Source organism: Peromyscus leucopus, chromosome 1 (assembly GCF_004664715.2).
Source record: "Peromyscus leucopus breed LL Stock chromosome 1, UCI_PerLeu_2.1, whole genome shotgun sequence".
Taxonomy (NCBI): domain Eukaryota; kingdom Metazoa; phylum Chordata; class Mammalia; order Rodentia; family Cricetidae; genus Peromyscus; species Peromyscus leucopus.
In genome coordinates this window covers 71,700,791-71,723,744 of record NC_051063.1, presented here as the reverse complement: position 1 = coordinate 71,723,744, position 22,954 = coordinate 71,700,791, and the positions used below count along the sequence as shown (strand labels likewise).

The 22,954-nt window shown below is 40.8% G+C and overlaps 1 protein-coding gene across 5 annotated transcripts in view; it reads right to left on the bottom strand.

Moving 5' to 3' along the window:
* Positions 1–20,982, bottom strand: part of Eef1akmt2 (EEF1A lysine methyltransferase 2) — a 31,377-nt gene extending 10,395 nt beyond the window's left edge. For 2 of the 5 annotated variants that reach the window (XR_005092523.1, XM_028868610.2), the window contains exons 1-4: positions 20,817–20,979; positions 19,323–19,388; positions 18,339–18,453; positions 664–771 (exon numbers count right to left, since the gene is read on the bottom strand). Coding sequence is in view for 4 of the 5 variants with exons in the window: in XM_028868610.2 (XP_028724443.1) it covers positions 664–771; positions 18,339–18,453; positions 19,323–19,388; positions 20,817–20,953 (426 nt within the window). In the remaining variant the exon portion in view is untranslated. The other 3 variants (XM_028868624.2, XM_028868617.2, XM_028868630.2) reach the window with 3 other exon arrangements.
* Between the last annotated feature and the right edge of the window lie 1,972 nt (positions 20,983–22,954).

Here is a 22,954-nt window from a genome sequence, read left to right as displayed (position 1 = left end):
TTCAATTGAGGCTTTCATCTCTGATGACTTTAGGCTATGGCAAGTTGATAATTAAAGCCAAGTGGGACAAAGAATTAAATAACAATGTTTGGTATGATAACATTCTATGCATTTGTAAGATTTTTTTTTAAATATAAGTCATTTTCTTTGAGAAATCAAATCCTGCCATAATCACAGTTGAAGTGTCTGTAGCCTCCAGTTCTAGTAGAACCTGAGACAGACAACAGCACTACAGAGACACCCAGCATTTATAACTTTTTGATCTGATTAATCCAGAGTCAGGTACTGTGTACGTTTCTGCAAACATGCACGGTATTGTATGAACACACACACACAATGAAGAAGACACTTTGCCACAAAGTACAGTGGTACATGCCTATAATCCAGCTAGACTGAGGCAGGAGATAGCAAGGCTAGCCTGGGTTACAAAGTAGGTATTGACCCCTTGTCAATACACACAAAGAAAAAGTAGTTTCCCTAAACTAACTAGATTAAATTTTTAATAGTTACTTTTAAGTGTTTCAGTTTAGATTATTTATAATTGATTCTTAATTTACAAATTCAAAAAGGTTAGTAAGATTAACATACTTTAAAAACATTTAAACATTACAGCTTATTTTAAAATGTTATTTAAAATATTATAGTAATATAAGTAATAATTACCTTCAAGTTAATGTTAGATAGCCCTTCTTTCTCTAAAATGCTTGCAGAAAGCTTAATTGCAGAAGGAGAATAATCAATCCCAGTTATATTAGAGAAACCATGTTTCACCTAGAGACAGAGAAATAATTTCATAATTTAGTTTGAAACTTTTAATATGTTTTGCTTATGAACTATAATATTCCTTGAATCTAGAATTGTTTTAACTTTGTCATAGATCAAATGTCATAGAATATCCAATTATTCACATTTAAATTTTATTGTACTCTAAACAGAAACCAAAAGCTTAAATTTATGACAATTTTCTGCTTTTGTAATATATGATTTCTTTTCAAAAAGAAATTCATTTTCTCAAAAATAATGTATAAGCCCTTGGGCTGAAAATGTAATATTAATTTCTGATGCTGCTATACTCAAATTCACACATGAATTTAGCTCACATTTTACTTAACTCAATTAAGTTATAAGAATAAATTAAATGCATATGCAGTGAGTTGGTTTTCCTTCAGCAAATTATAAATTATTTAATTCTCTACCAGTCATATAATTAAGCCACCTTATATTTGTATAGTACTTTTTCACTTTTTCAACTGTTTCACACATTCAGTTGGATCTCTATGAAAGGTCTGTGAGGTAGGCTAGGCAGGCATCAGTTTCTGCAGGAACTGCAGAGGGATCACTGGCCTTGAGGGTTTACTACCTGCTGGGAATAAATCCTCCTCAGAGGTATAGCAAAGGTATGGTGGCTGCCATTCTTTACCCACCCCTAATTATGCTGCTCATTATACTAAAAGAATTTCAAAGGAAAACAACAAAGGTTGCAAAATATGGTATGGTCTGAAATTCTTCTGGTAGGCATCACTATTCATTAAATGGTTACTTTCTTCAAAAGTTAACCTAGTGCCAGGCATGTGGTATACATCTTTAATGCCAGAACTGAGAGGCAGAGGCAGAAGAATTCTGAGTTTGAGGCCAGTCTAATGCTCCAGGCCAGCCAAGGCTACACAGGGAGACTTGAGGACTCAAAAAAAAAAAAAAAAAAAAAAGGTAACCTACATAAAGACTTACTTTTTTTTTTTTTTTTTTTGGTTTTTCGAGACAGGGTTTCTCTGTGTAGCTTTGTGCCTTTCCTGGAGCTCACTTGGTAGCCCAGGCTGGCCTCGAACTCACAGAGATCCGCCTGGCTCTGCCTCCCGAGTGCTGGGATTAAAGGCGTGCGCCACCAACGCCCGGCCAAAGACTTACTTTTAAAAATAATTGTATTTTGAAAACACTTTCCAACCCTAAGTGACTGAGGTGCAATCTAAACTCAAGAGACACACAAAACCAGCTATTTTCCAGATCATTTGCTTTCCCTTATGTCTTGTTTTTGAGACAGTCTCTCACTGGATAGTCTAGTCTGACTTCCAACTTTCTATATTGCCTAAGCTTACCCCCTACTTAGGATCCTCCTGACTCCACCTCATTTGTACAGGGACTATATATGAGTACCACTACACATAAGTACCACCACACTCACCTTTATTTGTTTTCTTCTTATTATTATTATTTATTTTTAATTTTTTTGTTTGTTTGTTTTTTTTCGAGACAGGGTTTCTCTGTGTAGCTTTGCGCCTTTCCTGGGACTCACTTGGTAGCCCAGGCTGGCCTCGAACTCACAGAGATCCGCCTGGCTCTGCCTCCCGAGTGCCACCACCGCCCGGCTTATTTTTAATTTTTTTTAATGCCGAATGCTGTTTATTGAAGGAGGGAGGAGGTCTTAAATACAGGCTTACAGCACAATGGGAGAACCCTGGAGGACAGAAGCTCACTACAAATGTTTTACAATCTTGCATCTAAGCTGTTAACGCCCATTATGCAGGATACATAGACAAGGAACTTCCCTTAAGCATTCAGGAAGGTGAAACCCAGGAGGGAATTAGCATAGGGAGGATATCAAGGTCAAGGTCAGCAAGCAAGGCAACAGTTATCCAAAACACGGATCAGGGTCCTACAGGTCCCCCTTTTACTAATAAATGAGCTTCTGACTTAGGTTGCATGGGACATCAGCGGGTCACCTTACCGATCATGGAGATGCCTGCCCAGGCCACATAGGCGCTCTGTCTTAGGTTGGTGAGCACTCCCCAGGCATTACCCATCTCTGAATACTCATTATCATACAGGCTCAATCATGTGTGAGCTGCAGAGTTAACTGCTGCCAAAGATCTCAAAGTGGCGCTGGGCTTGCAATCTCTGTGTTCGACACAGAAAAGACCAACAGAAGTCCTAATCCACCCACAGCCAGTAGGCTAAAGGCAACTGAGCCATTCCTTCCTTAACGAGCCTTACTGCAAATTGGAGTCCTTGTAAATTTAAAAGTTATATTTTTAAATTATGTACATTGGTGTTTTGCCTGCATGAATATCTGTATGAGGGTGTCCCTCAGAACTGAAGTTACAGATAGTTGTAAGCTGCCTTGTGGGTGCTGAACCCAGGTCCTTTGGAAGAGCAGTCAATGCTCTTAACCGCTGAGCCATCTCTTCAGCTCTTATTCCTGTTTTTGATCTAAAGGTCTACTATCCTATCCTCTTAGCTGCCTCTACCTTTACCACTGGAGACGTTTGTTTTCCTCTCATTTCTAACAATTCTTTCCCTAAGCAACCGAAAATCTAAGATGATTCTACTGACTTTTGGTAGTTCCTTCTATCATGCCTGTTGACTCTTCAGTACAACATACAAAAATTATGCTGATGTTTTTGGGTTCGATTATAATCACTTAGAACCACAAACTATCAACCAGTGTTTTTCCTATTCAGTTCCTGCACTGAATATTTTCCCCAAAGTGAAAAATAAATGGATCTTCTAAGAAACAATATACAATCAAAAAGACAAGGAGGAAACTGATATTAGAAACAGGCCCCAACCAGGTAGTGGTGCATACAACTTTAATCCCAGCACTCAGGAGGCTGAGGCAGGTGGATCTCTGAATTTGAGTCCAGGACAGCCTGGGCTACACAGAGAAACCCTGTCATGAAAATAAATTAAAGACTTTTGGCCAAGAATTGTGATTTTTGCCGGGCAGTGATGGCGCACGCCTTTAATCCCAGAACTTGGGAGGCAGAGCCAGGCGGATCTTTGTGAGTTTAAGGCCAGCCAGAGAAACCCAGTCTCAAAAAATCAAAAAAAAAAAAAAAAAAAAAATTGTGTTTTGTTTCAAGACAGGGTTTCTCTGTGTAGTTTTGGAGCCTATCCTGGATCTCACTCTGTAGACCAGGCTGTCCTCAAACTCACAGAGATCTGCCTGCCCCTGCCTCCCAGTGCTGGGATTAAAGGTGTGTGCCATCACTGCCCAGCTAGAACTGTGAATTTTAATAACAAACCAAAAATAATAACAGAACTGCAATGTACAATAATTAAACCAAGAAACTCAAGTGTAAGTTTGATGGATTAGATACAGCAAATATATAGATACATATGTGTATTTATTTTAATATGTAAGTATACCTATGCATGCGCGTACCCACAGACACACACACACATACACACTTTTTAAAGACAGGGTCTCACTGTGTAGCCCTGACTGGCTTGGAAATTATTATATAAATAAGGGTGGCAGTGAACTCAAGAGATTCACCTGATTCTGCCTCTGGAGTGCTACGATTAAAGGCATGTGCCACCATGTCCAGTTTGTGCAAACCTTTTTTTTATTTTAAAGAATTAGTAAAGAAAACATTACTGTTCAAGACAGAATGACAAAAAGATCTAACATGGCACAGAATATGAGATGTAAACTATTTACAGATATAGATATTCAGAGAAGAAGAAACCAGAATGGGCAAGAGTAAGAAATAGCAAATGACAGATTTTTCCAATACTGAACAAAGGGCCCCAAGCACTGCAAACACAAACTGAGATGATAACAAACAAAACCACCCACATCATAGTATTTCTGATGAAAACAAAAAAGAGAAAAATCTCAAAAGCACCAGTAAGAATAGAGGAACAAGAAGTCAGATTACTTCCCAAGACTAACAAGGGTGGTATACAGATGACAGAGTTATGTAGAATGGGAGCCAGAAGACAAGCAAAGAAAAATACCAGATGGGATATAATGCATCTGTAATCCCAGTATTCCTAGAGCAGTGGTTCTCAACCTGCGGATAGCAACCCTTTTAGGGGTCACATATCAAATATCCTGCATATCAGATATTTACATTATGATTCTTAACAGTAGCAAAATTAGTTATGAAGTAGCAATAAAATGATTTTATGGTTGGGGTCACCACAAACATGAACTGTATTAAAGGGTTGCAGCATCAGGAAGGATGAGAACCACTGCTCTAAAGGAAGATAAAAGTAAAGACAAGACAATCCCCAGAGTATGCAGCGGAGAAGAAGAGACCCTGTTCAATCAAGGTGAAAAGAGACAACAACACCCAAGGCTGTTCCAACCTGGACACAAGCACCTTGACACATACATGTACATGCATGCATGCATACACACACACACACACACACACACACACACACACATTTAAAAATATAATACAAAAAGTACTTTGAATCAGATGTGGTGGTGCACACCTTTGATCCCAGCACTCAGAAGGAAGAGGCAGGTAGATCTCTATGATTTCTTTAACTAAAAACAGCTGACAATTTTATTTTCATATTTCACAATACAAATGAAAACTGTACTTTTTTTAATTCCTCTTCTCTCCTTTCAAAACTATTCTGTCTGATAGGAAAGGGGAAGCCTTCCTTGTCATAGAGCTTAGAAGACACTCAGGTTCAGCACTGTGATCTTCTGGTGAAACAGAACAAGAAATAAAAAACTGATAAAGAGCCCTTCTGCTCTGTCTGGCCAAGCCAAGTGGACCATCATAGGGCAAGCAGGAGGTGTCATCACTGGAGGCCCAGCCATCATGGGTATATGTCCTCTCATAGGTAGCCTCATTAAAGGAGTAGGTCCCCCAGGCATCATCCCAGGAGGAGGAGGGACCATCATTGGCATCGTGGGAGTGCCTACTGGTGAGAATATGGAGAAGTTTAAACTCATATTTACTGCTGGAAGAAATATAAGAAAGCAGCCACTGAAGAAAACAACCTAATGGTACCTTACATTCAGCAATTTGACTCTGCAATTCTAGTCCTATGTAAATACCCAAAAGAATGAGAGTCTATTTCCACACAAACCTATACACAAATTTTTTACAATAGTAAAGCCAGAAGAAAAACCCTAAAATCCATCAATGAATGGGTAAACAAGCAGTGGCAGAGCCATACAATGGAATAGTATTCAGCCACATAAAGAGCTGAGTCCTGACATGCTACAATGCAGACGGGTCTTTTTAAAAAGTGTGCAAGTGAAAGAAGCCCAACACAAGGCCACATATGAAATATCCAGAACAGACAAATCAGCTAATATGGTGGCACACACTGTAATTTGTAATCTGAGAGGCTAAGGCAGGAAGATCACAGCAAGTACAAGAATGCCTGGGTTATGTAGTAAGTGCACCAGGTCAGCCAGAATATATTAGAATCAATCTCTAAAAAAAACAACAAAATAAAAAAGACCAATTCTCCAAGTAGATTAGTGATTTCCAGAGACTAAAGAAAAAAAGGAGTATGCAGAGTCAATGGTGTTGGGCCTAGGACTCCTTTCTGAAGTGAGTTTTTAAATTTAAAACATTGATGATCGCTACACAACTTTTAGACTACATGAAATAGCACAGAACTACGTACTTTATTTAAAGGGTGAGTTTTCCAGTATATGAGTTATATCTCAATTTAAGTAAGACGGCTGAAATGATTATTATTTTTTTTTTTTTAAATTTTTCCAGACAGGGTTTCTCTGTGTAGCTTTGCGCCTTTCCTGGAGCTCACTTGGTAGCCCAGGCTGGCCTCGAACTCACAGAGATCCGCCTGGCTCTGCCTCCCGAGTGCTGGGATTAAAGGCGTGCGCCACCAACGCCCGGCTGAAATGATTATTAATACCAAAGTAAAACTCAAAGCAAACTATACTACAAAAACTAAAAAGATACATTATGCCAGGCATGGTGGCGCACGCCTTTAATCCCAGAACTTGGGTGGCAGAAGCAGGCAGATCCCTGAGTTCAAGCCCAACCTGGTCTATAGTGCTAGTTCCAGGACAGCCAGGGCTACACAGGAAAACCTTGTCTCTAAATGTCCCCCCACCACCACCAAAAAAAAAAGAGAGAGAGAGAAAACCTTGTCTCTAAATGTCCCCCCACCACCACCAAAAAAAAAAGAGAGAGAGAAAAAAAACATTACACAGTAATAGAACAGTTTATCGGGGCCTGGAGAGATGGCTCAGTGGTTAAGAGCACTGACTGCTCTTCCAGTGGTCCTGAGTTCAATTCCCAGCAACCACATGGTGGCTCACAGCCATCTGCAATGGGTGGGATCTGATTCCTTCTTCTGGTGTATATGTAAAATACATTAATAAATAAATCTTTAAAAAAAAAAACAGTTTATCAGTTCATTCACAAAAATACAAATCTTAGAAGTTCATATAACAAAAACTGACAAAATCAAAGAAAATCGAAGTTCACAACTATGGTTGTACACTCCTGTTTCAGTAACTGATAGAAATAGTAGAAATGAGCAAAAAATACAGAACTAAATACCACCAAAAAACTAGATGCATTTAACATTTATAGAATAGTCTACTAACTGCAAAACACACTCTCAAGTGCATATCACACAAACAGGGTACATGCTGGAGGACATAAAACAAACTAAAACCAATTTAAAAGCATTGAAGTCCACAAAATATGTTCTCTGCTAATAAATGCATTACGACTATAAATCTGTAACGATAAGGTAATAGAAAAACATGCAGTATTTAGAAATAAAACAAGAAAATTCTAAATTGATAATTAAAAAAAATAGAAAATACACTGGAAGAAGAAAACGAACACAACATCAAAACTGCCCCCTTTTCCTACATCCATGCCAGCATCTGTTTATAGATAAACTCACAGCATTTATCGCCTTTACTGAGTATAGTGGAAGTCTTGAGTCAGTAATCTAAACTTCCAAAGCTGGACAGATGGCTCAACAGTTGAGAGCATTTGATGCTCTTGCAGAGGATCCTTGTTCAATCCCCAGCACCCATACAAGCAGTTCTAGAAGATCTGCTGCCCTCTATGACTTCCTCGGACACATGATGCACAGAAATATATGCAGACAAAACACTTATACACGTAAAATAAATGAATCTAAAATTAAATAATAATAATAATAATAATAATAATAATAATCTAAACTCCTACCCTAAGATCTTTAAAAAAAAAAAAAAAAAAAAAGCAAAACAAAGCAAAGAACCCAGATGTAATGACTCCTGCTTGTAATCCAATGTTCAGGAATCTGAGGCAGGAGAATTGTCATAAAGTCCAGGCTACTTATTAAGCTCTAGTCTAAGCTATAAAGCAAGACCCTTCTCAAAAAACAAAAAATAAAGCACGCCAGGAGGTGATGGTGTATGTTTAATCCTAGTACTTGAGAAGCAGAGGCAGGTGGGACTTCTCTGAGTTTGAGGCCAGCCTGGTCTACAGCATTCCAGGACAGCCAGAGCTACATAGTGAGACCATGACTTGAAAATAAAAAATCAAAATAAATAAACTATAAAGTAATGATAAATGGACAAATAATATGAAACACAGCCATGTAACAGAATGCTTCTCAGCAATAACAAACACATCCCATAGCCAAGGCATGCCCATAATCCAAGCACTAGGTAGGCAAAAGATGTGGACTATGGGGACTGGAGAGATGGCTCAGAGGTTAAGAGCACTGACTGCTCTTCCAGAGGTCCTGAGTTCAATTCCCAGCAACCACGTGGTGGCTCACAACCATCTGTAATGAGATCTGGTGCCCTCTTCTGTCCTGCAGACATACATGCAGGCAGAACACTGTATACATAATAAATAAATCTTAAAGATGTGGACTTTTGGCTAGAAATTACATCTGGCTACTAGCAATTTCATGGAAACCTTGTTCAAACAAACAAAAGCTCAACACTAGAAACATAGGGCACTAAAGAGACAGATGTCTCACTGGGTACAATGTTTGTTATACAAGCATGAAAATCTGAGTTCAATACCCAATACCCAACAGTCATGTAAAAGCAAGGTACAGTATCACACACCTATGCCCCAGCACTGTGAAGAAAGAGATAAGAGGATCCCCGGGAGTCAGACAATAGATGAATCAGCAAGCTCCAGGTGAGAGAGTATCCAAAAAAAACAAGGTAGGGGTGACAAGCTGAATTTGATCCTCAGAGCCAACTAACTCCACAAAGTTGTCCTCTGACCTCCACATGCACACCCTAAAAGACATTATACACAAACACATACACACAATAAATGATAGAAATTAAAAAAATAAAATAAAATAAGGTGGGGACAGATCTCCCTAGGAAGAAGAAATAAAAGAGATTTTGTGAGTACTGAGGGCAGGTGGGGATGAACAAGAGTGATCAGGTTAGGGGGCACGGAGTGGGAGAGTGCTGAGGGGGACTACTAGAGGGTGCATTTCAGGCTTGGGTGGAAGCCTAGCACAGGGGAATCTCCGAGGAGTCCATGGGGAGGACCCTAGCAATAGTGGATAAGTAGCCTGAACTGTCCATCTCCTGTGACCAGATTGCTGCCTGGCCATCAGAGAGGCATCATCCAGCAACTGATGGAGGCAGATGCAGAGACCCACAGCCAAACATTAGGCGGAGTTTGGGAATCCTTTGGAGGAAGAGGAGGAAAAAGGAGTGTAGGAGCTAGAGGAATCAAGGACATACAGGAAGGGTCTCACAAGGGGCTCAGAGGGGCTCACAGAGACTGGACTACCAACCAGGGAACCTACATGGGACTGACCTAGGCACTGTGCATATATGTTACAGTTATGTAACTTGGTCCTCTTATGGGACTCCTAACATTGGGAACAGCAGCTGTCTCTGACCCTTTTACTGGCTTTTGGGAGCCTACTCCTAATACTGCGCCACCTTGCCCAGCTCTAATACATGGCGAGATGCTTAGTCTTACTGCAACTTGATATGGCATGTTTTATTGATACTCATAGGAGACAGGAAACCTGTCCTTTCCTGGATAGAGACGGAAGAGAAAGGGATTGGGGGAGGGGGCTGTAGCTGGGGTGTAAAATAGATGAATTGGAAAAAAAAATAAGGTGGAGAGTGATAAAAAAGATATCCAATGTTAACTTTTGTCCCACAAACACACATACACATATGCATTCATATCCACATGAACACATATGCACATACAAGAGAGAAGAGAAGCAATGAAAGATTAAAAAGAATAAACTAAAATTACCACTTACCACAAAGCACATAATTACAGATGGAGAAAACCTAAAGGAATCTATAATCTCAAGGATAAACCATTAGCTTCTACAAGTAAAGTATTACAATCTAAAAGGCTTGGACAATGGCTCAGTGATAGAGTGTCCAGCATGCACAAGACCCTGGGTTTAATCCCTGAAACATAAAACCGAGTAAGTAAAACCCCAAAGAATCTACAAGTAAAATGAACAGGTGAATAACTATGTGTGTGAGATGGCTATAAAGCAAGCCTACAGCCACAGAGCAATGAGAATAACCAAATACTGCATGCAGTCAGCACCGGCCGATCTCAAGAATAGTGGATGGAGACCTAAGCTCTACTGACATGCTTCAAAACAGGCTAATCAACCCCGGAAGTGCACACCCATTTGGCTGACCCGCAGAGGACTGTGGTCACTTTTAGAGAAGAGGAAACTTGACCACTGTGACTATTGTATGGATGTTCATTTTGTGACAACCCACTGAGCTGCAGACATTTCATTCCTGAACTTTAAAGAACATATGCTCTGTGTTGATATTTCAAACTGTTTCATGAAAGGTTATTCTGCCTCTCTCATTACCTCTAAAAAGCAATAACTAGCTGGGCGGTGGTGGCGCACACCTTCAGATCTAGCACTTGGGAGGCAGAGGCAGGCGGATCTCTGAGTTCAAGGCCAGTCTGATTTACAGAGTGAGTTCTAAGACAGCCAAGGGGCTTTCTAAAAAAACAAAACAAAACAAACCCTGTCTCAAAAAAAAAAAAAAAAAAAAATTTAACAAATAGCAAAAACTGAGCTTTTACTCAATGCAAAATATAATATGGTAGCTACCTTGAACTTAATCCTCATCTCTATTCCCACTCAACACAAATTCTATTTTACCAATTATTTACAGACACAGGACCTATGCTGCCTCAACTTTCATGTATTTAGTTCTTGTGGTGATATTATATTTGTGCTGAAATGTGGTGATATTTTATTTGTATGTTAAGAAATAAAGTTTTCCTAGAGATCAGAGGACACAGCCAGCCATAAACAAGTCAGGCAGTGGTAGCACATGCCCTTAATCCAATCACATGGCAAGCAGAATCTCTGTGTGTTCAAGGACAGAGCCAAGCTGGTGACACAAACTTTAATCCCAGTACCAACCATAGAGACCTGGAAGTCTGTACAGACAGGCAATGACAAGGAAGTGAAGTAGCTGGGCTAAGAGCCAATGAGAAGGCAGAACAGCAAGGCAATAAAGGCTCAGGTTAGACAGAAAGACGCTCTCCCTTGGGAAGCTACAGTGGCATGGTGAGCTAAGGTTAGCTAGTGGCTCTCACTATTTCTCTGATCTCCGGCTTTCACCCCTGTATGTGGCTCTGTGTTTCTTAATAAGACTGTTTAGAAATTCGTCTACAAGTTCTCATTTTCCAAAATTTTCTCCTTCTGTAATTACACTCCACCCACACTCACTACAGTGCCGAGATTCCTACCCAATTTGGATATTAATTCTTCAAAACCTTTCCTGTCCCTCTTTTCCAATGCTAACTGCTTTTTTTTATACTCAGTATATCCATTATCACATATACAGACTAACTATCTGTCAGTCTAGCCTCTATTATACTATAAATAATCCAAGCACAAGATCCACACTTTCAAACTTCCAGTACCTAGCATTAATACGTGTTAATCACTAGTAAATGTCAATCTTATGTATACATCTTAAGTGGCTCAGCTAGTAAAGGCACTTGCTTGCCAAGTCTGATGCCCTCAGTTCAATTCCTGAAACGCATATGATAGAAGGAAAGAACTGACTCAAGTTGTTCTATAACCTCCACATGGCCGCTGTGATACACATGCACACACATAAACATGCATGCACATACACAAAAAATATAAATGTAACAAAAAAAATTTAAATAAGGAATGACAGTAAAGGGCCAGGCATGGTGGGATCTTTGTGAGTTCGGGGCCAGCCTGGTCTACAGAGTGAGTTCCAGGAAAGCCAGGCCTGTTGTTACACCGTACACTTTCTGCATAACAACAGCTATAAACACAAGTCAATAACTAATAGAGGAACTTGTACCAAAATTCATGTGCATGAACAGTATATTTTTTATTAAGCCATATGATTACCTAAGACAAGGAATAGATGCTTTATTAGAATTGCAAACATCTCCTTTTATAGGATATTTAAAATTTTATGTACACAGGTGTTTTGCCTGCATTTATGCGCACTTCAAATGTTTCTGGTGCCTGTGGAGGTCAGAAGACTTGAATGATCACCTGGAACTAGAGTTGCAGGTGGTTGTAAGTGAGCCCCATGCTAGAACCGAACTTGGGTACCCTGCAAGTACTCTTAATGAGCCACCTCTCCAGGCCCATCTCTTTTTAATGAACACAGATTTCTAGAGTTTTAAACTAAAAGAAGCTAATACAGATCACCCAGCCTACACCCTCAGGAGAAACTGTAGCCCAGAAAAATGAAGTGGGCTTGCTCCAAGTAAAGACTGTAACCAAGGGGAACTGGAGAAATGGCTCAATGGTTGAGAGGTCTAGTTCTTCTTCCAGAGGATGTGGGTTCAATTCCCAGCACCCACACCATGGCTCACAACTATCTGCAACTCCAGTTCAAGGATATTCTACACCCTCACATAGACATACATACAGGGAAAACAGCAGTACATATAAAATTAAATTAAATTAATTATTTTTAAAGAAAGAGTATAACCAAAAGAACCAAGACTATAACTTGGATCCCCTGGGGCTTCTCACTTAGGGGTTTCCATCCTAATCCCCAAAACCACAATCTTAAACACCATACTCCCTAATGATGAAACCCCAAAAGACTAAAATACAAAATCTGCAAGATCAAGAATCTCAAAACTGGGGTTGGGGATTTAGCTTGGTGGTAAAGCGCTTGCCTAGTAAGCACAAGGCCCTGGGTTTGGTCCTCAGCTCTGGGGGAAAAAAAGAATCTCAAAGCCAGGCAGTGGTGGGGCACACCTTTAACCCCAGAACTCAGGAGGCAGAGGCCAGCCTGGTCTACAGAGCGAGTTCAGGGATAGTGAGGGCTACACAGAGAAAGCCTGTCTCAAAAAAACAAATGAACAAACAAAAAAGAACTTCAGAAATAACTCTGGGAGAAAATAATTTTAAAAACTGCTTAAGCTGGGCACAGTGATGCACATCTGTAATCTCAGCACTTGAGAAGGGAAGGAAGGAATATCTGAAGTTCAGAACATCCTCAGCTACCTAGTAAGCTAGAGGCCAGCCTGAGCTACATGAGACCCTATTTCAAAAGAACAATAATAACTAAAATGTTGAAAAAGAATTTACTTAAGGGCTGGAGATATAACTTAATGTTAGACAAACTATATCCATGGAAAAACAGGTCATCTGGCATTGTGGCACATACATGGAATCCCAGCACTTAGAAAGCAAAAGCAGGAGGTTCTGAGTTCAAGAGTAGCCTAACAGCACAGTGAGACTCTATTTCAAAAACAAAGCAAAACAGGAACTTGGGAGACAGAGGCAGGTGGTTCTCTGTGAATTCAAGATCAGCCTAGTCTACAAATCAAGATCAAGACCACCCAGGGCTACACAATGACCCTGTCTCAAAGGACAAAAAAATAAACACAGGCTAGAGAGATGGTTCAGCAGTTCAGAGCATATTCTGCTCTTGCAGAGGACGTAGGTCAAGTTCCCAGCACCCACATGATGGCTCACAACCATCTATAACTCCACATAAACTCATGTTAGGCGAAACAATCATACACATAAACAAATAAAAATTAAGGGTTTTTTTTGGGGGGGGGGGTTCAAGACAGGGTTTCTCTGCATAGCCCTGGCTGTCCTGGAATTCGCCCTGTAGACCAGGCTGGCCTCTAGCTCAGAGATCCACCTGCCTCTACCTCCTGAGTGCTGGGACTAAAGGCATATGCCATCACAGCCCAGTAAAATTAAAAAAAAAAAAAAAAAAAAAAAAAAAAAAAAAAAAAGAAGAAGAAGAAGAAAAGAAGAAAGAAAAGACACACAAAGTTTTCTTAATTTGAAAACAAAGAAAAAGAAACTTTCTGAAATTTCAGATGCCAAAAACCCCACCTCTTCATTTGCTAGTATCAGTGTCTCTATATACAAGCCAATTTTACCACTACACACCAATAACACTATAATTCAAATCTGCAAAATGCATTATTCTAGTTTGTTGTTTGCTTTTGAGACAGAATTTTACTATATATCCTTGGCTAGCCTAGAATTCTCTGCATAGACCAGGATGGCTTTTAAACTTACAAAAATTCATAATGCAAGAAATCCATGGATTACTGATAAAGGACTATTTATTAGAGGATTATATAGGGGGAGCAACTCACTAATACAGGATAAGGCAAATTCAGTCGCAGAGTCTTGGAAGGATGAGAACCCATCCCATGCTGCTTCACGCTGCCTGACTCGGTCTTCACTATCCAAGGCACAAGAGAGAAGGGAACCTTGTATGTGCTCCCCAGGTCTTAAGCTGGCCAAAAGGCCATGCCCTAGGGGCTGGTACCTCAAGGCCATAGGTGGAACAAATACCCACAACAGGTCCACCTGCCTGAGTGCTTAGATTAAAGATGTATACCATCACGCTTGGCCCAATTCACAATTCTTAAGTCTTTACATACTTTATACAAAATGATACAAAAGATGAGATATATAGCAGAGAAAATTACATAATTAAAAAAAACTGGTGATTTAAAATAATGAGGATAAATGAAAAGGAAAAAAGAAAACATGAAAACCCAATATGTAAGAAGGAATAGATTATGGGCAACTACAGGAAAGTAGTCTTACGTCAAGACGAGTATTTGCCTTTCTTAGAGAATATGCTTGAGTTTATCTTCTTGGGTACTGTTATTCTGAAATTCCATGACTCACATAAAGCAACATAATCACTCCCTATCTATCAAAAAGTTCTCTCTTGGATTGGATCCATGGCTGAGAGGTTAAAAGTGCTTTCTGTTCTTCCAGAGGACCTGAATTTAGCTCCCAGCACCCACATAAAGAGGCTCACAACTGCCTACAACTCCAGCTCCAGGGGATCTAACAATCTCTTCTGGCCTCTGTGGGTATTCACACACACACAGCAGACACTCACATAGACATATAATTTAATTTTAAAAAGAAGCTTTTTGGGGGGAGGGGGGATTGAGATAGGGTTTCTCTATGTAGCTCTGGCTGTTCTAGAACTCACATTGTAGACCAAGCTGGCCTTGAACTTGAGATCCACCTGCTTCTGCCTTCTGAGTGCTGGGCCTAAAGGAGTGTACCACAACCACCCAGGTAAAAAATAAATCTTAAATAATAATAATAAAATTCAAAGTTCCAACTTCAGCACCATGCCTGGGTTGTTTTGGGTACTTAGCACTTTCTTTCCTAATGCATTCAGACATGAGTCACAAATTCAACACACAAAACTAATGAACAAACAATACCATGACTAGGTACTTAGTTATCTTCAAACCACTGAATAATCATCATGCAAATATGCCTTCAATTCATCAAAAGCTCCTAGAATGGCATTAGCTAGAAGTAAATCCAATAAATGACAAATGATACTTTTTGTGTGTGCATGTGTGAGTATAGGTACACAAGTGTTCATATGCGTGCATTCATGAGTGTAGAGACCAAAAGTCAATGCTGGGAACACTGGGTATCTTCCTCAAATGTTCACTTTTGTTTGTTTGTTTGTTTTTTGGTTCTTCAAGACAGGGTTTCTCCATGTAGCCCTGGCTGTCCTGGAACACAGAGATCCACCTGCCTCTGCCTTCCAAGTGCTGGGATTAAAGGTGTGCACCACCACCACCTGACTAAAATAACACACTTTCAATTGAAGTTTTCATTACTGCTGTGTTGTACAGCAAATACATTCATCTGCATATTCTGTTGTCTATGGTTTTACCACTGAAAGCACTTGATCACAACTGAATTAAGTCTCAAATGCACTGGCTAAATGGAAAACAAAAGAACTCAACACAACACTTTACTGATCACGATTTAAAATTCACTTGCTGAAGGCTTTTTTTCACGTAAACCCTCACTCATCTACTGTTACTGATCGAAAACCTCTCCAAATCTTCCAAGTCTTTTCAAAGCTTCACTTTTCCCAGTTATTAATACACAACAGAGCAGTAAGTTTTTAAATGCTCAAGCCTAACAGAGGCATGAATTTTGTATCTTTTTTAATGGAGATAGTTTCAAAATACAGTTTGGCCCATGCATTAGCCAAACTGAGGTATTCTGCTGTTAAGACTTGATAGTGAGTATGCCTGTCTTCTTCAGTAGTTAAATTGAGCTCTCTATCTTCATGTGTTTTTGTTCAGGTCACTGAGCTTCTCAAGCTCTTTCTGAAGGGCATTTTTTGCAAGGAGCATGGGGTTGTGTAGAAGTGGCCACAGCACACAACAGTTATTCAGGAGGGAAGACCTTGCATTTTAAGTCAACATTTCACTGCAATCTCGGCAACACTGCACAGTCATTGAAGAGTATTTCAGTTATCAAATTCTGTTAAGCATATGTGTCCCTTTATGGTTAATTGTTTGGTTGTCACGATTTAGCAGTATTCACAGCACCAATAATTAGTTTTACTTGTTTTTTAAACTTGCTGGGCAATGCCTTTAATCCCAGCACTCGGAGGCAGAAGCAGGCTGATCTCTGAGTTCAAGATCAACCTGGTCTACATAGAGAATTCCAAGGGGTTGGGGATTTAGCTCAGTGGTAGAGCGCTTGCCTAGCAAGTACAAGGCCCTGGGTTTGGTGCTCAGCTCCGGAAAAAGAAAAAAAAAAAAAAAAAGGAGAATTCCAAGACAGCCCAGGCTACATAGAGATCCTGTCTCAATTAAAAAAAAAAAATTCAGGCCAGGCAGCGGTGGTACACGCCTTTAACCCCAGCACTTGGGAGGCAGAGCCAGGCGGATGTCTGTGAGTTCAAGGCCAGCCTGGTCTACAGAGCGAGATCCAGGACAGGCACCAAAACTACACAGAGAAACCCTGTCTTGAAAAAAAAATGTTTCTACACTTATTTTGTGTTTGTGTAAGCACGTGAGTAGCCCTATGGAGGACAGAGGGTAACTAGCATTACCGAATCAGCTCTCCCCTTCCACACATGGATTTCATGGGTGCAAGCACCCTATCACCTACTGCGCTGTCTTGCTGACCTTAGCTTTAAATTGGCTGTCTTTAACAATAAGTAGCACTGTACAATTCAATCATCAAAGCTTTCGTGACAGCAAGATAGTGCAGCAGGTAAAGGCACTTGGCCACCAAGCCTAATACACATACATACAAATGAACAGATGTAAAAATTAAAATATTACAAAACCTTTTTGTGAGGGAACAAGTTTGCATATTCATTTCCTTATATTCTAAGGAACACAATAAGAAGGAACGATGCTATTTCCCCAATATCAAATGTATATTAGTAAAAATATATACAGACAAAAACCAGTTACGAGATACAGAGACACAGATACAGATATGAGCGGGGTTTATTGGAGGAAATGGCTCACATAATTATGGTGACTGAGAGGTCTCATAGGCTGTCTGCAAGGGGATGCCAGTAGCATGACATAGCTCAAGTCCAAAGGCCCAAGAACCAATAAATGAGATAACTCTGTGGCCCAAAGCCTAAGGATCCAGGACCACTGGTAAGGGTCCTAAGGGCAAGAGTTTCAAAGTGTACAACAGCAAAAGCTAACTGTCCTAACTCTTACGACAGTGGTTAACTCAGCATCTGTTTGTCTCTGACAGGCCTCAACCTGCTAGATGGTATCTACCAATACTGAGGCAGCTCTTCCCTACTCCATCCAGACTCAGACATTAATCTCCTCTGGAAACCTCACATACACATCCTAAATAATGCTCAACCTGGATTTTTGGTATTTGCTGCACATAACATTATACAACTACTAGGACCACCAATGCTCTAATCCCCTCCTCATTATTCAGCTTTATACTCCTTATATGCCCTTTGCTTTCTGCTATAGGAATATAGGAATTAAGGTTTTCAGAATTCTGGCTTCCAGAATTTCACATTTTAAGGTTTCACTCTTTCAGGATTATGACTGTTGAGATTCTACATTTCTAGGACTCCACCATTCACTCACTAGACATCTGGGAGTCCAGTTTTCAGAATTATGCCTGACACCATGTATTCACTGCTTTCCCCAAATCCAAGCAGTCGCCCTTTCCTCCCATATGAACACTCAAAGTTTTCCAACTGTTTTGCTGTTACACATTTAGATGCCAATCTCTTAACTGCAACATCTTTTAAAAACTTTCATTTTAAAAATTGGCTCAAACACATGAATACTAAAAGTACCAACAAGTTCAACCAGGAAAACACCATTTCCAGTTCCAATATCAAGCACTGAGGCATCCAATGGGATCTTTTGTTTCTGCATCCACCTTATTAGTCGGTTCATACTCTCTTCTCCAAACCTGTTAGGAACAGAATACAAAGAGCAGATATACAGCAAAAGTTACAACTACATTCCATTTAAGCTGTTTATACCATATGCTCACTTAGGTCTTTTTTGAAAAGTGAGAATATGTATAACTGTTTAACCTTCATCTTTATTGTTAGTTAGGAGATTACACCTTTAAATGGAATACCTAAAGTATGAATTATACATACTTACATATGTAAATAACTAAGTATATCGATATATAAACACACATGTTCACACACACACACACACATACTCTATCTACATCAGCATTAATCCTTTAAAATATTGTCCTAATAACTGCTTTCTTGGACATCAGCAAATATTGGTACTTCAGAATTTCATTAATTAAAAAATGACAACTAGGGCTGGAGAGATGGCTCAGAGGTTAAGAGCACTGCTTGTTCTTCCAAAGGTCCTGAGTTCAATTCCCAGTAACCACATGGTGGCTCACAACCATCTGTAATGAGATCTGGTGCCTTCTTCTGGCTTGCAGGGATATGTGCAGACAGAACACTGTATACATAATAAATAAATAAATCTTTAGGAAAAAAAAATGACAACTATGGAATGAAAGTAATTTCCTAGTACTATGATCAATTTAAATCTGGGTCACTAAAAAAGAAAAGAGATATTTTTAAGCTATCATTGAAGCAAGAGGCAGGTAGAGGCAGGAGGATCTCTGAATTTGAGGCCAGCCTGGTCTACTGAGCAAGTTCCAGGGAAATGCTGACTCAGGGTGGGGGGGGTGTTAAAGCCACTGGAGCCAGATTCATCCCAGGTTTCTAGACTGTCTTTGTTTTAAGTGCACTTGCTCATGCTCTCTCACACCCACAAAAACAATTCCTTAGCTTAACTCACCAGATTTCTCCTGTATCTCCATATTCTTGGAATGTCCTCAGTTCTCTCTCATAAACAGCATCCCAACTACATAAACAACGAAATAATGAAGCAAGATTCCCAAGTTAAACTGTATTTTGTGAATTAAATAGATTATTTCCAATGCATTATATGGTTACTTACAACAGCCTTAAAACATTACTGTTATCATTAAGTGCATACAGTTCAATTTTTTTTAACATCCTTAGGTTAAAAGAATGAAAACTAGAGGCTGGAGAGATGGCTCAGTGGCTAAGAGCACTGACTACTCTTCCAGAGGACCTGGGTTTGATTCCTAGCACCCACATGGCAGCTAACAACTGACTATAACTCCAAGGTCTGACACCATCACAAAGATATTCAGGCAAACACCAATAAACATAAAATAAAAATAAATAACTGTAACTCCAAGATCAGGGGTGCAGACACCATCTCCTGACCTCCCTGGCTACCATAAGAAGAGGAGACTTGCACAATAAAAATTATTAAAAGAAAAAAAAATGAAAATTGTAGACAAGCAGAATAAATTAAACAAGTACTTATAGTTATCTGATGCATAATCCCATATACATTTTAGCTTAAAGAATAAAAACAGGCAACTGCCCAAGAATCTCTAAATCCAGACCCAACTCCATAACTGGACTGCACAAGCTGAGTTTGTTACTTCAAATTTGATCATCAATGTGCAGATACAGGGTTTTGTTTGTTTGTTTGTTTTGTTTTTGTTTTTCGAGATAGGGTTTCTCTGTGTAGCTTTGCGCCTTTCCTGGAACTCACTTTGTAGACCAGGCTGGCCTCGAACTCACAGAGATCCGCCTGCCTCTGCCTCCCGAGTGCTGGGATTAAAGGCGTGTGCCACCACTGCCTGGCTCATTCTCTATATTCTAACCCATTAATTTCTTTTTTTTTTTTTAAGATTTATTTATTTATTTAATGTAGATTGGGTTTTTGCCTGCCTGTACCTCTGTATGAGAGTCTCAGATCCCCTGGCACTGGAGTTACAGACAGTTGTAAACTGCCTTGTGGGTGCTGGGAATTGAGCCCAGGTCCTTTGGAAGAAGAGTCAGTGCTCTTAATCTAACCCATTAATTTCTTAGCTTCAACTTCGGGTCAGAGAACAGTTTCTCTCCTTCCCCCAGAACCCCTACCATCTCCCTAGCTCAGTTCAGAGCATCCTCCACTCCGACCTCCTCCAGTTCCCAGATCTCACAGCTCTCCCGGGACCTCCTGGGCCCTTGTCCGGTTCGTTGCCCAACTCTCTCCCCCTTTTCCCCAAGTCAGATCCCAGACCCCCTACACCGGCTCTCCAAGGACCTCCGGTGGTCTTGAATCCCTTGAAAGAGGCTTAACCGCTCCCCGGGGCGTGCTCGGGATCTCGCCCCTTAACCCCCACAGGTGGCTTCCACCCTCCTTCCTCAGGCCGCGGGTGGGGGTGAGGAGGCGCCATCTCCTTCCGGGCCTCCCCGCCACACTCACTGCTCTCGCGTCCCCAGCGCCGATGGGACGAAGTCACACGCCACGGGACTGCCCTCTCGAGACCGCGCAGCGACGCCTTGGCCGCCAGCATCCGCGTTCATGTCGCTCTGCGCCTTGTGGGCTGTCGCGGCCGCCATAGAGACGCGGCTCGAGCAGAGGGGACGCGCAGGCCTGGCCTCTCTAGGCAATGGAAGTCTCTCTCTAATGCTCCAGTCCAGGCTTGGGAGGCCGACCCGCAGGAGAGCGCCTAGGCTGCCTGGAGGCGGTCTCCCTCCAGCCAACATCGCTTGTACCCTTTCTTCTCTTGCTCTCAAAGTGACCATATCTGAGGACTGCTGTTTGTAAGTCATCGTTCAATGTACTGCACTTTGGGAAACAGGCTGTAAGAAGCCACAAAAACACCTGAAGTACACACCACTCAGTCCAAATGCATGTCCTCTCTCTCTCTAGTTAGGCAGATCTGGAAAGTAGGGTAGGTCAGCCCATCCCATTACTCGCTTCCCGACCAAAAGACTAACTTCATGTGTGGCTAGAATTCTGGAAAGTGACTTGATGTAACCGGATGAGAGCTTACGGCCTTGGAGTTAGGATAGAATGAGTAGAGGAATGATAGGGTACCTAATGGGTCTTCCTCTATCCCCAGCTAGGCATCTGAGCCTGTCCAAGTCTCAACCTCCGCATGCTTTAGTTTGTTTATTGTAGTTTACTCAAAATAAAAGATGGCTTGTTCCTCAAGACTTCATGAACCTGAAATGTCTTCTGCCTATTGCTCTGACTGCAGCCAGGAGTTCTGCAATACAATGAAAAAGATCTTATATGTCAGGGGCCTAGGATATTTTCTGTACTAGCCATGAAATAGTCAAAATACTCATGGTCCAATGTCCTAGACAAGGATCTCAGAGGCCCCTAACAAGCTGCCTTCCAACGAAAACTTGTTTCCAAGGCTACGTTTCTGTGGACTCCCCAAACAGAAGCCCAATAACAAGTCCCTTGAGGCAAATGGCAGCAAGAGTTGCCCTCCCAGTTTGCAGTTCATCTTCTCCTACACATGGTGTTCCAAGATCTTCTGGCAATAAAGAATAAAGTAAAGGGCAGATGGAAATCCATGTACATAGTGATTAAAGAACTCAAGAAAGAGCGTAAGTAACCTTATTACAGAGCAATAAAACCACCGGATACCACAGCCAATTAGTGCTGCCCTGGGCGAGTAGCTGTTTTGATCTTTTCTCGGCTCTAGATGCTACAGAAAGCAAGCCTGAATGTAATGGAGTGGGTCTTTAAAAGTTTTCGGTTCTAATTAAGAAGCATCCATGAAAGATAAGTCTGCCTTCAGCCTAGTATCTTGCCAACACTTAAGATGTTTTTGTTGTGTGTGATGAAAGCTATAAACAGTTTTTGGTACGGAGCCCTGGGAAAAACCATGGTTTATACCAAATCCCTTCCCTGACTCCAGGAAGGATTATTCTGGCTGCTTAGTCCCGGGGGCTGTGGAGGCACCACCTCTTATCACCCAGAGAAAGAGGATTCTTGGCTGGGGGAGAAGTTTCACTGGGTAAGCTGCCTAGGGAGAAGCAGAACTATATAAGGAACTCAGCCCCTCCCACTGAGTACCACTTCCATAAGACCAAAGGCAGACCTGCACAACCTGAGGTTGCCAGCCTTGTTTTGTCTTTGTTTATTTGTTTGGTTTTTTATTTTTTTATTTATTTTTTTAATTTTATTTATTTTATTTTACAATACCATTCAGTTCTACATATCAGTCATGGGTTTCCCTATTCTCCCCGCTCCCATCCCCTCCCCTTACCCCCAGCCCACCTCCCATTCCCATATTTGTTTGTTTTTTGTCCCTGCAGACTGGCACAGCATCCACCCACAGCTCCTCTGGAACTATGCTTCCCAGAGTCCTCAAGCACTTCCCATTTGACAAATCCAAGGTCAAGGGCAGAGCCTTTTCTTCTTTGATCAGGCAACAGTCAATACTAGAGAACACACTTCTAAAAAAACCCTCCTTGCCTCACCCCACCCCACCCCCACCCTGTTTCCCATTTCTTCTTTGATGTGAGGTTGGTTTTTTTGTTTGTTTGTTTGTTGTCTTTTGTTTTTTTGTTTGTTTGGTTGGTTGGTTTGGTTTGGTTTGG